Source organism: Terrapene carolina, unplaced genomic scaffold (assembly GCF_002925995.2).
Source record: "Terrapene carolina triunguis isolate 2854851 unplaced genomic scaffold, T_m_triunguis-2.0 Scaffold613, whole genome shotgun sequence".
Lineage (NCBI taxonomy): Eukaryota > Metazoa > Chordata > Testudines > Emydidae > Terrapene > Terrapene triunguis.
The window spans coordinates 6922043-6937890 of NW_020664964.1; the positions used below are offsets into that span (position 1 = coordinate 6922043).

Sequence of the window (15848 nt, forward strand, 5' to 3'; positions counted from 1 at the left end):
GGCAACAAGGGCACACTGTTGACTCATATCCAGCTCCTCGTCCACTATAACCCCTAGGTCCTTTTCTGCAGAACTGCTTCCTAGCCATTCGGTTCCTAGTCTGTAACAGTGAATGGGATTCTTCCGTCCTAAGTGCAGGACTCTGCACTTGTCCTTGTTGAACCTCATCAGATTTCTTTTGATCCAATCCTCTAATTTGTCTAGGTCCCTCTGTATCCTATCCCTACCCTCCAGCGTATCTACCACTCCTCCCAGTTTAGTGTCATCTGCAAACTTGCTGAGGGTGCAGTCCACGCCATTCTCCAGATCATTAATGAAGATACTGAACAAAACCGGCCCCAGGACTGACCCTTGGGGCACTCTGCTTGAAACCGGCTGCCAACTAGACATGGAGCCATTGATCACTACCCGTTGAGCCCGACGATCTAGCCAGCTTTCTATCCACCTTATAGTCCATTCATCCAGCCCATATTTCTTTAACTTGCTGGCAAGAATACTGTGGGAGACCATATCAAAAGTTTTGCTAAAGTCAAGGAATAACACGTCCACTGCTTTCCCCTCATCCACAGACCCAGTTATCTCCTCATAGAAGGCAATTAGGTTGGTCAGGCATGACTTGCCCTTGGTGAGACGGCAGCACGCAGTAAACTCCACACAGCCTGATGCTGGGTCCCAGGCTTGTTTCTCCCTCTGGTTCCCTGGGCTCTGAGGGGGGGGCCCTGTGGCTGGCCACTAGGGAGGAAGGGGTGTGGGTGTCTGGGCAAGGGTGGGGCTGTAGCTCAGCACTGGGTTGAGAGGGGTGCGGGTATCTGGGCAGGGGGGAAAGAGGGTGCGGGTATCTGGGCCGGAGAGGCTCTGAGTGGGAGGGGCTTTGGGTGTTTGACACCTCCCCCCCCCTCCAGCTGGGCTCTGGGATGGGGGAGGGGGCAGAGAAACAGGAACTGGGTTGTCATCGGAGTTTCTTTAATTCTCTACTCCTGGGGGGATTTTTTTGTGTGTGTGTCTGTATTGTTACATATATACTTGCTGACAGGTATTTTGGAATAAATTACCAAAATAATCGAGACTGGCATGATAATGTAGAGTTATTTTGACAAATAAAATTTGCAGAATTTTAAAATGTGTGCAGAATTTTTATTTTTTTTGGCGCAGAATTGGCACTTTTTCAATGTTGATAACGATAGCAAAAACATCCAACAAGTGTGTTTATCCCATCATAGGTTGCCTCCCACACTTACCTAGATGGAAACCTAATATAAAAATGAATAAGACAGAGGCATCTTTACTAATTATTTATTTTCCTACTTAATCATTAAAACAACCATTTTAATCTAAATGAATCTGCCACGGAGTTTAGGATGCAGCATCAAAATGCAAATCTTAATAATGTTAACAGACACATGCACACAAAAAATTCAAACAAGACAGCAAAAATGTTATAAACATCAAGCACTCTTCTTGAGAAGATGGATTTTTTTGCTGCATTATGTCAGATCATGGGGAAAGAATTACCTAGGCCATATAAAGAATAAAATTAGACTTGCAGTATTGTATTATCTGCTGTAATTTTCAATAAAATTCTCTACATTTCTGATAGATAACATGATCTCCTGAATAAACAAAATCAGATATAAGTGCAGGAAGGACTCTGAGTCCAGATCTATTGTAGCATAGTAAATCACACTGTCCTTTTGAGCAAAACATAGATCTGTCTAGAGAGTCCCTTCTTGTCCTATTGAGAATGTATAGATTGGGGTGGGCAAACTTTTTGGCCTGAGGGCCACATCTGGATATAGAAATTGTATGGTGGGCCATGAATGCTCACTAAATTGGATATTGGGGGCGGAGGGCTCCAGCTTGGGAGGTGGGGCTGGGAATAGACTCATAGACTCACAGACTTTAAGGTCAGAAGGGACCAATATGGTCATCTAGTCTGACCCCCCGCATGATGCAGGCCACAAAAGCTGACCCCCCCACTTTCCCTTAGCTCTGCTGTTGAAGTCTCCAGATCGTGATCTAAAGACTTCAAGTCACAGAGAATCTTCCAGCTTGCGACCCCTGCCCTATGCTTCGGAGGAAGGCGAAAAACCTCCAGGGCCACTGCCAATCTACCCTGGAGGAAAATTCCTTCCCGACCCCAAATATGGCGATCAGCAAAACCCCGAGCATACAGGCAAGATTCTCTAGCCAGACCCTCATTTTACCAGCGATGGCCGTTATTGCCTAATTGATTAGAATCACGTAATCCCATCAAACCATTCCCTCCATAAACTTATCTAGCCTAATCTTGAAGCCAGAGAGGTCTTTCGCCCCCACCGTTTCCCTCGGAAGGCTGTTCCAAAATTTCACCCCTCTGACGGTTAGAAACCTTCGTCTAATTTCAAGCCTAAATTTCCCCACGGCCAGTTTATATCCATTCGTTCTCGTGTCCACATTAGCACTGAGCTGAAATAATTCCTCCCCCTCCCTGGTATTTATCCCTTTGATATATTTAAAGAGAGCAATCATATCCCCCCTCAGCCTTCTTTTGGTTAGGCTAAACAAACCAAGCTCCTCGAGTCTCCTTTCATAGGAAAGGTTTTCCATTCCTCGGATCATCCTAGTTGCCCTTCTCTGTACCCGTTCCAGTTTCAGTTCATCCCTTTTGAACATAGGAGACCAGAACTGCACACAGTACTCCAAGTGAGGTCTCACCAGCGCCTTGTATAACGGAAGCAGCACCTCCTTGTCTCTACTAGAAATACCTCGCCTTATGCATCCCAAGATCGCATTAGCTTTTTTCACAGCCACGTCGCATTGCCGACTCATAGTCATCCTGCGATCAACCAGGACTCCGAGGTCCTTCTCCTCCTCAGTCACTTCTAACCTATGCGTCCCTAGCTTATAACTGAAATTCTTATTAGTCATCCCTAAATGCATCACCTTACACTTCTCACTATTAAATCTCATCCTATTACTAATACTCCAATTTACAAGGTCATCCAAGTCTCCCTGCAGAATATCCCGATCCTTCTCCGAGTTGGCAATGCCTCCCAACTTTGTGTCATCCGCAAACTTTATCAGCCCACTCCTACATTCGGTTCCGAGGTCAGTAACGAATAGATTAAATAAAATCGGACCCAGAACCGAACCTTGAGGAACCCCACTGGTGACCTCCCTCCAATCTGACAGTTCACCTTTCAGTACTACCCGCTGCAGTCTCCCCTTTAACCAGTTCCTTATCCACCTCTGGATTTTCCTATCGATCCCCATCTTATCCAATTTAACCAATAATTCCTCATGCGGAACCGTATCAAACGCTTTACTAAAATCGAGGTATATTAGATCCACCGCATTTCCTTTATCTAGGAGGTCTGTTACTTTCTCAAAGAAGGAGATCAGGTTGGTTTGGCACGACCTGCCTTTTGTAAACCCATGTTGTAATCTGTCCCAATTGCCATTCACCTCAAGGTCCTTAACTACTTTCTCCTTCAAAATTTTTTCCAAGACCTTACATACTACAGAAGTTAAACTAACAGGCCTGTAGTTACCCGGGTCACTTTTTTTCCCCTTCTTGAAAATAGGAACCACATTAGCTATTTTCCAGTCCAACGGTACCACCCCCGAGTTTACAGATTCATTAAAAATTGTCGCCAAGGGGCTCGCAATTTCTCGCGCCAGTTCCTTCAATATTCTAGGATGAATATCATCCGGTCCGCCCGATTTAGTCCCATTTAGCTGGTCAAGTTTGGCTTCCACCTCTGATACTGTAATGTCTATCCCCCCTCCTCTATTCCCCTCTGTCCTACTCCCTCTATTCCTAATCCCTTCATTAGCCTTATTAAAGACCGAAGCAAAATATTCATTTAGATATTGTGCCATGCCTAGATTATTCTTGATTTCCACTCCATCCACATTCTTCAGCGGTCCCACTTCCTCTTTCTTTGTTTTCTTCCTATTTATATGGCTATAAAACCTCTTACTATTGGATTTAATTCCCCTCGCAAGGTCCAACTCTACACGGCTTTTGGCCTTTCTCACCGCATCCCTACATGCTCTAAACTCACTAAGGTAGGTTTCCTTGCTGATCCCTCCCTTCTTCCATTCTCTGTACGCTTTCTGTTTTTTCTTAATCGCCCCTTTGAGACTCCCGCTCATCCAGCTAGGTCTAAATCTCCTGCCCACTAATCGTTTTCCCTTTCTCGGGATACAGGCCTCAGACATCTCATGCAACTTCTGCTTGAAATAATCCCAGGCATCATCTGCCTTTAGATCCCTAAGTATGTTAGCCCAATCCACTTCCCTAAGTAGTTGCCTTAATTTATTAAAGTTGGCCTTTTTGAAATTGTAAACCTTAGTCACAGTATCATTTCTGTTAATCCTTCCATTAAGTTTAAACTGAATTAGCTCATGGTCACTCGAGCCAAGGTTGTCCCCTACAACCATTTCTTCAACGAGGTCCTCACTACTCACCAGCACTAAATCTAAAATGGCATCCCCCCTCGTCGGTTCACTTACTACTTGATGAAGGAATTCATCTGCTAGCACGTCTAAGAACATCTGAGCCCTATTATTGTTACTAGCATTTGTTACCCAATCTATATCTGGGAAGTTAAAATCCCCCATGATGACACAGTTCTTATCAGTTTTTACTTCCCTAAAAACGTTAAGTAGTTCTTTGTCCGCCTCCAGGCTAGATCCCGGCGGTCTATAGCACACCCCAAGCACTATCTCGGGGGAGGCTCTAGTAGTTCTTTTATGCAGTGTAATTATTGCCCATACAGACTCTGTCTTATCCATCCCATCACTTATTATTTCTTTACATTTTATCTCATTATTGACATATAATGCCACTCCCCCACCTTTACCTTTTTTCCGGTCATTCCTAAACAGCACATACCCTTCCATACCTGTACTCCAGTCATGATTACCGTTCCACCACGTTTCGGTTATTCCTACGATATCAGGTTTCATTTCTTGGACCAGGAGCTCCAATTCCTCCATTTTGTTACCTAGGCTTCTCGCATTGGTGTATAAACATCTTACCGTATGCTGTCTATCCTTTCTCCCATTAGTTATGCAATTTGGAACGGACCCCATGCTGTCCATCCGCCCCCTCTTTCTTATGTCCAATTCCCTACCCCCACCTATGTCTGTGCTTATCTCCTCACAGTCCTTTTCAGTGTTGGAATCTGGCGTGGAGATTAACTGAACATCTCCCAACCGTCTCCCCCAAGTTCCTAGTTTAAAGCCCTTTTGATGAGATGAGCCAGCCTCCCTCCCAGAAGTCTATTCCCTTCCCTACTCAGGTGAAGTCCATCCCGCGAGAACAGCTGTCTGTCCCCAAAAGCCTCCCAGTGGCCATACATCCCAAAGCCCTCCTTATAGCACCACTCCCTTAGCCAGCTATTTATCCTCATAATTCTGTCAGCCCTTTGCTGTCCTTCTCTTGGAACAGGCAGAATCCCACTAAAGATAATCTGAGCCTCCACTTCCTTAAGCGTCTTCCCCAGCCTGGCATAATCTCCCTTAATTCTCTCTAGCGAGAACCTAGCCGTGTCATTCGTTCCTACGTGAAGTATGATCAAAGGGTTCTTACCTGCTCCTTTTAGGATCCTTTTCAACCGCAGGTCCACATCCCTTATCTTAGCGCCCGGCAGACAGCACACCCTTCTGTTTTCAGGGTCTGCTCTGGTCACAGGCCTGTCCAACCTCCTCAGCAAGGAGTCTCCAATCACATAAACCTGCCTTTGCCTGGTGACAGTACTCTGTACAAATCTATCCCCTGTCCCCTGTAGTCGTACCTCTTGTGTCTCTCTATTTTCCCTTATAGTCCCCCTAGTGCCATCCTCTATCCTACTGGGGCCTGGTATAGGTGCTGTCTCCATCAACTCCTGCCCTCTCTCTATCGGACTAGCCGCTCTTCTCTTCTTCCTCTGCCTCCCACCATCAGTTACCACCTGCTGCCTCTCTTCCTCGTTATCCAAACACTCAAACCTGTTCCTGAGTTCTATTCCCCCGTCACTAGCCCTCCTTTTCCTTGGCCTGCTCCTCACAGTCACATGCTTCCACCGATCTTGCTCTGCCTCTGACCTTCCCCCCTCACAGACCATTGCCTGTGCTTCCACCTGCACCCCTGAGCATTCCCCTTCTGCCACACCCTGCAGGATTTGAGGTGCAAGAGGGTGCTCCGGGCTAGAACTGAGGGGTTCGGAGGTGGGGAGGGGGATCAGGGCTGGGGCAGGGGGTTGGGGAGCGGGGGGGAAGGGGTCTCAGAGGTGCAGGCTCTGGGCGGTGCTTACCTCAAGCAGCTCCCGGAAGCAGCGGCATGTCCACCCTCCGGCTCCTATACAAGGAGGCATGGCACCAGCCAGGCAGCTCTGCGCGCTGCCGATCCGCAGGCGCTGCCCCCATAGCTCCCAGAAACAGCAGCAATTCTCCCTCCGGCTCCTACATGGAGGCGTGGCGCCAGCCAGGTGGCTCTGCGCACTGCCCCGTCTGTAGGCGCTGCCCCTGCAGCTCCCATTGGCTGCAGTTCCCGGCCAATGGGAGCTGCGGGGGGCGGCGCTTGGGGTGGGAGCAGCGCCAGAGCGGGGCAAGCCCCTAACCTCTCTCCCCTGCGGAAGCTTGAGGGCCAGATTAAAAGTTCTGATGGGCTGGACCTGATCCACAGGCCGTAGTTTGCCCACCCCTGGTATAGACCATGCCTTTACCACACACTTTATTTTTTCTTTCTATTCATGGTGAAATGTGTGTGCTTTGGGATGCTGTGGTAGGTGTGTGCAGTCTGAATGTGTGCTTGTTTCCTCAGTGAGGATGAAGTCTCATTCTGTCTGTGAGCACATTATGTCCTCACAGATAATTCTTCCTAGTGCTTAAGTAATTTCCCAAACATCTGGTCATAGTCTTAGTCATAAGGGGGAGTTGGTTGGTGACATGTATAGAACATAGAGGTAGATATTAGAGTTTAAATGCAGAATATCTTTGGATATTTTGACCCACAGATTGGATTGTTGTCTTGCATAGTAGTGATGTATTTTTGCTAGTTTTTTGAGACAAACAAGGAAACCAGCAGAATTTCACCCACTTTGGTTTCTTTAGGGTGTGTACTTTGAGTTTCTTATACCCACTGGAGCAGTACATAGTAGACGATTTTGCCTGACCAGTTCTTTTGTATTATAGCTGCTAGGTTATGAGAAATTTGGGGTTTGTTTCCAAAAACTGAGAATAAACTTTATATATTCCGGCTACTTGTTGTAACTGGTCATTTTATCGATGTTAGAGCCTTATGATTGGAGCTCTGAAGGTGCACATATCCATGTGCTATGAAGGTTGCCTGTGACCATAGTACAGTTTTTAAAACCAATATAAAAAAACTGCAAAACTATTTACACATGTCATACCTGTCAGTCCTCTATAGCAAAGGTTTCCTGCTTCCACAGTAAATGTCTTTTCCAGTTGCTTACAACTCTCTCAAACATTCACTTATGGGCTTAAACATTTTCAGGCTTGGTTTCACCTTGAGGGGGAATTTTATTTGGAATGAATCAGCAAAAACATTTTGGCTCTTAAACAAAAGCAGCAAAAAGCAATCACCAAAGAAAATTTTTTGCCATTAACCATTTTAAAAAAACCTATCTTTTTTTTGTTTGGGTTTTTTTTTGAGAAGCTAATACCTAAATGGGAGGAAGTAGACAGTTTAAATGTGGCAGAGAGATAATGGTTTTGATGGACAAACTTTTTTTTGGCAGACCAAGGAAAATACATTTTGGTTTAAGAGTTTAATAAAGATTTTTAAATTACATGTTGTTCATGTGTAATTTAAGGATCAATGGGTAACTGGTTCTCCACAAAGTGAAAGTGATCAATGGGGTATTCATGAGTCCTCACATTTTCAACCGAATCAGGAATGTGGCATCATTGTAAACCTGTGGATTTTTTTAAGTTATGATAAAAAATAAATATTTAGACGATGAACAGGGCCGGCTCCAGCGTTTTTGCTGCCCCAAGTGGCGGCGGGGGGGGGGGAAGCCACGATCGGCAGCAGCTCTTCCACCACCGCTTCATTCTTCGGCGGCAGGTCCTTCCCTCTGGGAGGGACGGAAGGACCCGCCACCGAAGAGCCCCTTTCCGTTGGCTGCCCCAAGCACTTGCTAGCTGTGCTGGTGACTGGAGCCGGCCCTGACGATGAAGGTCAAAGATCATTTGACCTTCCCTTACTGGTAATGCTGCACTTGCTTCCCTGACATACTATCCCTGTCCGGCTCCTCCCCCCCCCCCCCTTTTGTATATCTAAGGCCCTGTCTAAGTATGGTTCAAGCTAAAACACTTACTAATATAATTGTATATTCTGAAGTGGACAGTGCTTTCTGAATTAAGAAAGAGCCATGTTACATCTTAGAGCAGGGCCCGGCAACCTTTCAGAAGTGGTGTGCCGAGTCTTCATTTATTCAGGTTTTGCGTGCCAGTAATACATTTTAACGTTTTTAGAAGGTCTCTTTCTATAAAGTTTTGTTGTATGTAAAGTAAATAAGGTTTTTAAAATGTTTAAGAAGCTTCATTTAAAATTAAATTTAAAATGCAGAGCCCCCCCCCCCCCAGACCGATGGGCAGGACCTGGGCAGTGTGAGTGCCACTGAAAATCAGCTTGCGTGCCGCCTTCGGCACGCGTGCCATAGGTGCCTACCCCTGTCTTAGTGGTTGCATTAGTTAGATCTGCAACTTACAGCTTGAATATTGGTAGAAACATTGAAGCAGTCGGAGTGTACTGAGTATAAAATGTTCTGTGTTCCCAATTTTAGTTTCCCTACATAGTTTCCTTTTAGATCTGTATGACATTCTGGCATGCAGTCCAGACCACTGAGTGGCTGTGTCACCACCTGCCCTGCAACCTGGGGTGCCTCACAATGCTTTGTACTGTAACTTCCAACTTGGGCTCCTCACAAACAGCATGCAGGTTACATCCTGAGTGTCTGTGGATAGCCACAGCCCTGGTCCACCACCTCTAACTCCAGCAGCTTGTCAGCAAACACCAGTCACACTCTGGCTTCCAGCAGCTTTGATTACTACATGCAAAGTAACCCCAGCACATTCCCAGTCCTGGATTTTTCCTAATAAATGTGTGTTCTGCACTGTCCAGCCCTCTCTTGGACAGTACAGATATATTAGGTCTGTTGCCCCTCTAAAGGGATCAAGATACAACAGTTTGCCACCTCAAATGGAGTTACACACACTGTTCACAAAACTGAATTAGTTTTGATTAAAGAATAAAATAAGTTTATTTAATTACAAAGAGAGAGGTTTTAAGTGAGTACAAGTAATGAGGCATCAAAGTCAGAAATGGTTACAAGAAAAACAAAGATAAAATGCTTCCTAAACCTAACAAACTAGACTGGTGACATTGCCAATACAGGCAGGCAGACCTTAAGTTAGCACCTCACTGCCAAATGCAGATACTGGTGCAGGCAAATCCATTTTTTGGCTTTAACCTGGCTGTAACTTCTCCGGTTCAAAGTTCTGGCTGTTTTTTGAGGTTTGCCTATTAGTTCTTAAATAGTGCACTGTGTTCTCAGACCTGGGTAGTAGCCCAAGTCCTGGTGTGATATTTGAAACTGACGATAGAGTTAATGTGCTACCAACTGAACTATACTTGATACCTTTGAAAATATTTCTTATATTTATAGGCATTCAACACCTTCATTGATGATATCTTTGCTTTTATCATCACTATGCCAACATCGCATAGGCTGGCATGTTTTAGGGATGATGTGGTATTCCTCGTCTACCTTTACCAAAGATGGTATGTTTTCCCTCCATCCCTACTCCTCTTTTTATCCATTTTCACTGTTGTTTGTCAACTATAGATCCATGCAGCTGTGTCAACAGTAATTAGTCCGATACAAGAGACAAAAATAGTTTAGGGCTGACTTAAGACTTCGCTCTCTTAGTATGTTAATGTACAGTGTAATGTGTTTTGGAATCTGATAGTCCCAAGCTATACTCTTATCAATCATATAGGGCCTCTTAGGAGTGAGTTACTCATGATTTGAGAATTAAACATAAATAGCTCATGAGTCTGATTACTCACCCTTATTTGGTGAGGGAGGAACCTACACCACCAATTCTAACAAAATCTAAGCTTGCTTTCTTAAAACTTAAAACTAACATTCCAAAAGTGAACTAATAGCATAATCTTCCTGAGTCTGCAGACAGCTCCAACACTTCTGCTACTTAGTTTTGCCATGCAGCAGAGTAATATTAATAAGACTCCTAATTTTCACTGCTGCTGCTATGCAGAACTCTGTGGCAGCAGGGTAGCTGTCAAGAATTCATGTCAGTTTCTTGTTGTTGGATGGGAATATTAAGAACAGAAGCAGATTTTGGAGTTATTCACTGGGAAATAGGACGGAAAAGGAGACAGAGAGGGAAAGACATTGGGACATCTCTGTTGCTAGTCTAATTCTGTTGACAGCCTTTTGTAGTATGCAGGGGAGAGGAGACTCAAGGCTAAAGGTGAGTAGAGCTTCAGATTTGCAAGGCGAAGACTGATCTGAAAAATGAATCATAGGGCTGGAAGGGACCTCGAGAGGTCTAGTCCAGTTCCCTGCACTCACAGCAGGACTAAGTATTATCTAAACCATGAAGTCTCCAGGTAGGGTCTAGAGACAGCACAAAGCAGCTGGTGACCGTTATTGGCCTTCCCAGCAAGGCACTTCCAAGTGCTAGTTGGTGGAAGTTCTCCCTTCATGACTACCTTTTCTTTCTAGCTTTGAATAACTAGTGGGTTTTAGTCCTCCAGCTAGTAGGTGTCTGGTATGTTTTTCAAGTCCTGTATTATGTAAACAAAGTTAAATTTAAAATAGAAAATTAAACTCTATTTAATGTTTTAAGTAAATATTATATGGTGGTTCTTTTAAAGTTTTAGCTTTATTTAAACTGATTTAGGAGTACTAAAACAGGTTAAGGGAAGTGATATTTAAAACAGTCCAGCTTCTTCTGATTGATGAACAAGGAATCAATTTTTGGCAGATTAAACAGTGGGGTACACTGTCTTTTACCACGAATCATTGCATCATGTAACTAATGTGTGTTATTTTATCTGTAAAGGCTATATCCTGTGGATAAGAGCAGAGTGAATGAATATGGAGAGTCTTATGAAGAAAAGCTGAAAAGAAAACCCCACAGAGAATAGTTAACAGTAGAAGACTATTTCTGGACTGCTGCTGGCTATGTGTATTATTTGATCTTAATGAAGAAAAAAAGATTGGATTATTTAATAAGAGTATTTTTTAAAGCTTATGACAGAACTCCATGGACAATACATCTTCTGCGTTGCCAAAATCTATTTTTGATGGTTCTTTGGTGTTTCAAGATCCCTTTTATGTCTTTATGAAGAAGTCTGCCAATGTTTCTGCCAGATGTCACTTAAACAATAGTTAAACATATTTAAACTTCTCTTACATGAAAATTTAAACAAATATTAATTTGTCTTTATTGTTATGATGAACATTTTAGTGTGTGTTTTGAGATATGACCAGTTAATTGGGCTGTGGTACCTTTATTGGTAAAGGGCTACTATGCCATGAAGAGTACAGGTAGGCTGTGATTGTTACAGCAGAATAGAGCATCACTGCTGAAGCAGGGGTTGTTAGAATTTAAAGGTATAACTTCTGGAATATACACTTTAAACTGCATCACACAACACCATTCTAGGTTGACACCGGACATGGAAGGGCTCAAATTGATGGGGGGTTAAAATCTCATGGCTGACCTAAGCTGTATGGAACTTCGAAATAAGAGTCCTCTGGCTTAAAATAGTCTTCCTGGAAAGAAAGGGAAAGTAACCCAAACAGTTAAACTTCTTAAAATATTGTCACGCTTTTAGACCATGATATGACTTTAAATCTTAATTTATTTTTAAATGGCAGAGATTTTTATTGTAAAAAGCTAGTGAGCATGTGCAGCAACTGTCAGTGACTATTTTTAGTACATATATAAAGTTGCATAAACCTTTCCTGCATTGCTAGCCAGGGTCCCTTGATTCCCCATTAAAATGGGTATTTATATGACTGACACAGAGCATTTTGATGTACTAGGAAAATATTCTCTTAAACAGTCTTGCAGCCTTACATGTTTGCATGATAGACACCATTGTGAACTATTGTGCCAACTCTCATATGCTTTCACAGGCAAAAGTTTCCTAGTCCTCTTGATTTGTATTTTAAATTAGGTAAAGAAAACATACAGCATTCAGCTAATTGGAAGGGGATTGCTTGAACTCATACTTGCTCAGAATATTATTTATAGAAAAACCATAAGTAAAACAACCTTCAAAATGTGCCCATAAGTTAATTTTATTTCCAGTAGCAACAATGTTTAAAGGGTGAAGTGTCACTCTAACTTCCTATCATGTTATCAGTTTGGATATTGTATTTATCACTGAAATTCAGCACTTCTTGCAAATTGTTAGAATATGCTAAAATAAAGTATATTCAAATGGTAGAACAGTATGCATTTAGAACCCCCATTATGCAGTTTTATGAAATAACAGCTTGCATTTAGTGAGCACTATAGTTAAATAACCTGCATTGAGTAACACTGAAAATACATGTTGCTTTCCTCGCAATAATAAAACATTTGATTCCCAGAACCAGCATTAGCAGCTAAAGCCTAGTTTAATTAAATGCTTTGTTTTAAAGTTAAATTGATTAACTTCTAGAGATTTTATGTGGAAAAAACCAACACTGCTGACCAAAGCTACGTCTTTCTTTTAATTTACTGCGTATTTTTGGTGGGCTGTCAGAACAGTTTTTTGTTTGTTTTTTTTTGTTTTTTTTACTTCAATATGCCACTAAATCAAAATGTAAATAGTTCAAGTGAAGAAAATGTTGCTCTAATTTTGTCATAAATAGAAAACAATGGTTTGTTTTATACAGTAGGCTTTGTCAAATCCCAGTGTTCTAATGGTTTGAAAGCACAAAGGCTGTCGTCCTGTAAAGACAAGGCATGTGCCTAATTTGACACACTGAGTAGTCCTACTGAAGTCATTGGATCTTAACTTCACTTACACTGAGGCCCCTTTACACCATTCTGATAGTGTAAAGCTGTCATAAAGTGGATATTAGTTTAATGCCCACTTTAAGGCCACTTTACAATTCAGTAGTTCCAAGGGCCTGATTCTCATTTATACTAAAATCCTTTTACACTGCTATAGCAATGTAAAGTTACACATGTGCATAAGATCTTGTAGGATTGGGATTGAAGTTGAGACAACCAAGATTTTTCTCATGTTGCCAGCTGCAGCTCTGCATTTTTATGCAGACTGCTCTAGGACTCCTATTTCATAGTAGTAAACATCTAGTTTTGTATGTTGAAAATAACTTGTCCTGATATTTAGTAACTTTATACATTGGTTCTTTTTGTGCCATTTTAAAATGAATTTGAGTCATTAATTTTTCTGAAGTGGCCTCTGAAAGTCTAATTACTGCATTCAGGTAATTTACATTTATATTGAACATTCCTTTTTTGTGGGTAATTGTTTGAAAATCACTCTTACATCTTTATGTACTGTTAGTTTATTACCCGTCATAACTTTCCATGTCTTCTGGTGATATAAAAGATGAATAATTTCCCATACAACAATGGTAATGCTGAATGTAAGGTTAGAACATTTGATGTTGTAATAAAGCAACCAGGCTTTTTCAGGCTTTGAATCAGTGATTTTGTTTCCTGCATTCCATTTGCAAATAAAACATGTGTGGGATGAACAGTTTGAGTTTTGATCTATTATTAGAAAGACTTAGTTACTGCATGTGTTACATAACTTAATGACGGATGAAACAGGAACTGACATTTCTTTTTTAAAAGCTTTTTTTCAGTGCAATAAAATAGTCTTACAAAATGATGAAGTGGTGTTCCATTGAATACTGCATGTTTTGAGCTATCGTCCTCTTGGTTTGAAATAGATTTAAAATGTGTCAGTCTTTTCCTCCTGAATTTTTCGAACATAAATGGAAAGAGCTTCAATGCCTTTCAGAGGAGAATACTATTGAAGTGCAAAATATTATATTTTAAAATGCAGGATTATAGATGTACATTTTACTCATGATAATACGTGTGTTCGTCTGGCACACTGACACACAAGATGAGCTAAGTAACCACCATTTTAGTATAGATTGTATATGACAAATCCTATGGTCTCTGTTGGATTTTAAGGGCTACATTTAGAACTTCCATAATTAAATCCCAAGCATTATTTTAAAAAATGCACAAATAAAACATTTGAGTTAAGTAGGCTGTCTTGTGCAACTTAAGACAAGCTCACCACATCTTAAATCTCCCTTAGTAATGCTCTCTCATTTGCACGGTGGCAAGAAATTGAACTATATAATGTCACAAACTATTAATAAAGGATTATCAGAATTAGGAATAGACAGTGGGATTTTAAAAGTTGCTTAAAACATTTGAAAATAGCCAGCATGTTCAAGGTGGACCTGCAAGGAGTTATTCCTGATTTCTTTTTCCTGCTGCATTAATGTTGTTATCCTACCTTCCCACACCTAAAACTCTGCAAGGGTGACCTACTCTCTACCCACCCACCCCAAAAAAAGAAAAATTCCAGGGATGCACCAGGTCCTGGGGCCAAACAAACTCAAGCTGCAGAAGCAAATTAAAACGCAGCCTCAGCAGGGACAAACTGCTTCCTACCGTTTTTACTCTGGAAATTCACTTGTGCTGATTGGCTGTTTGGTCCATCTGTTCCCATCCCCTTCCTCAGTTTCTTCACCTCAGCATCATTCTACTTGCTCTTCAAGCTGTCCTGTTTCCTCTGCCTTTCACTATTCACCACATCTCCTTCCTTTTGTCTTTTGTTTAGCTAATTGCCCATAACAAAACTATACCCAAAGAATGTTATAAGAACTCAATCTTGGAACTAGCATATTAGCAAATCATCACTTTGTTCACTCGCCTTGTATCCTTTTCCTACTTCCTTTGTCATAAAAACTGTCATATTGGATCAGACCACTCTTTCATCTATCCTGTTTGTGACAGAGGCCAGCAACATATGCTTTAGAGAAAGGTGCAAGAAATCCTACAGTAAGCAGATGTGGGATAATTTTTCCACTATGAAGGTCTCAGCCTAATAGTTAGAGATGCCATGAAGTATGAAGCTTTTTCTATCCCTTCCAAATTTTTTGTTAGCAATAGCTATTAGAACTCTGGATATGTTATACATATAAATGCCCAGTATCCTGACTCTTGCTAGCATTTGGTCTTAATATCCCCCTGCAATAAGTTCCAAAACCTAACTATGCATTTTGTTGAAAGTATTTTAGTTGCTTTTGAATTTCTCACCTTTTAATTTCTTTGAATGCCCCCTTTGGCTTTATATTCTGAGAAAAAAACAACTATTATAGAAGGAACTGGTAGGAAAACCTGTAAATTGAGGTTGCCTGACCCTTTCCATTATAAGACCCTGTTTTCAGTTGCTTAAACTTGGCCAAAATGTAACCATTTGGACTGAAATTTTCCATGTCTGCCTTAAACTGATTTTTTGGGGGGAGGGGGGAGAGTTTCAGTTAACAGTTAAACTATTTTAGACGGAGATGAGGAGAAAATATGTTGAATTCTTACAACTGTTTGTAAGACCAAAGCAACCTGCGAAGAGTTACAAAGGGATCTCCCAAAACTGGATGACGGGGCAATAAAATGGCAGATGAAATTCAATGTTGATAAATGCAAAGTAATGCACATTGGCAAACATAATCCCATCTCTGTATATAAAATGATAGGTCTAAATTAGCTGTTACTACTCAAGAAAGAGATCTTGGAGTCACTGTGGATAATTCTCTGAAAACACCCACTCAATG

At 41.8% G+C, this 15848-nt stretch overlaps 1 protein-coding gene across 1 annotated transcript in view; it reads left to right on the top strand.

Moving 5' to 3' along the window:
- Window positions 1–13745, top strand: part of CLPTM1L (CLPTM1 like) — an 88347-nt gene extending 74602 nt beyond the window's left edge. The window contains exons 16-17 of the mRNA XM_024195098.2: window positions 9663–9778; window positions 11086–13745. Coding sequence (XP_024050866.1) covers window positions 9663–9778; window positions 11086–11170 — 201 coding nt within the window. The 3' untranslated portion in view covers window positions 11171–13745. The remainder of the gene's footprint in view (window positions 1–9662; window positions 9779–11085) is intronic.
- The last annotated feature ends 2103 nt before the right edge of the window (window positions 13746–15848 follow it).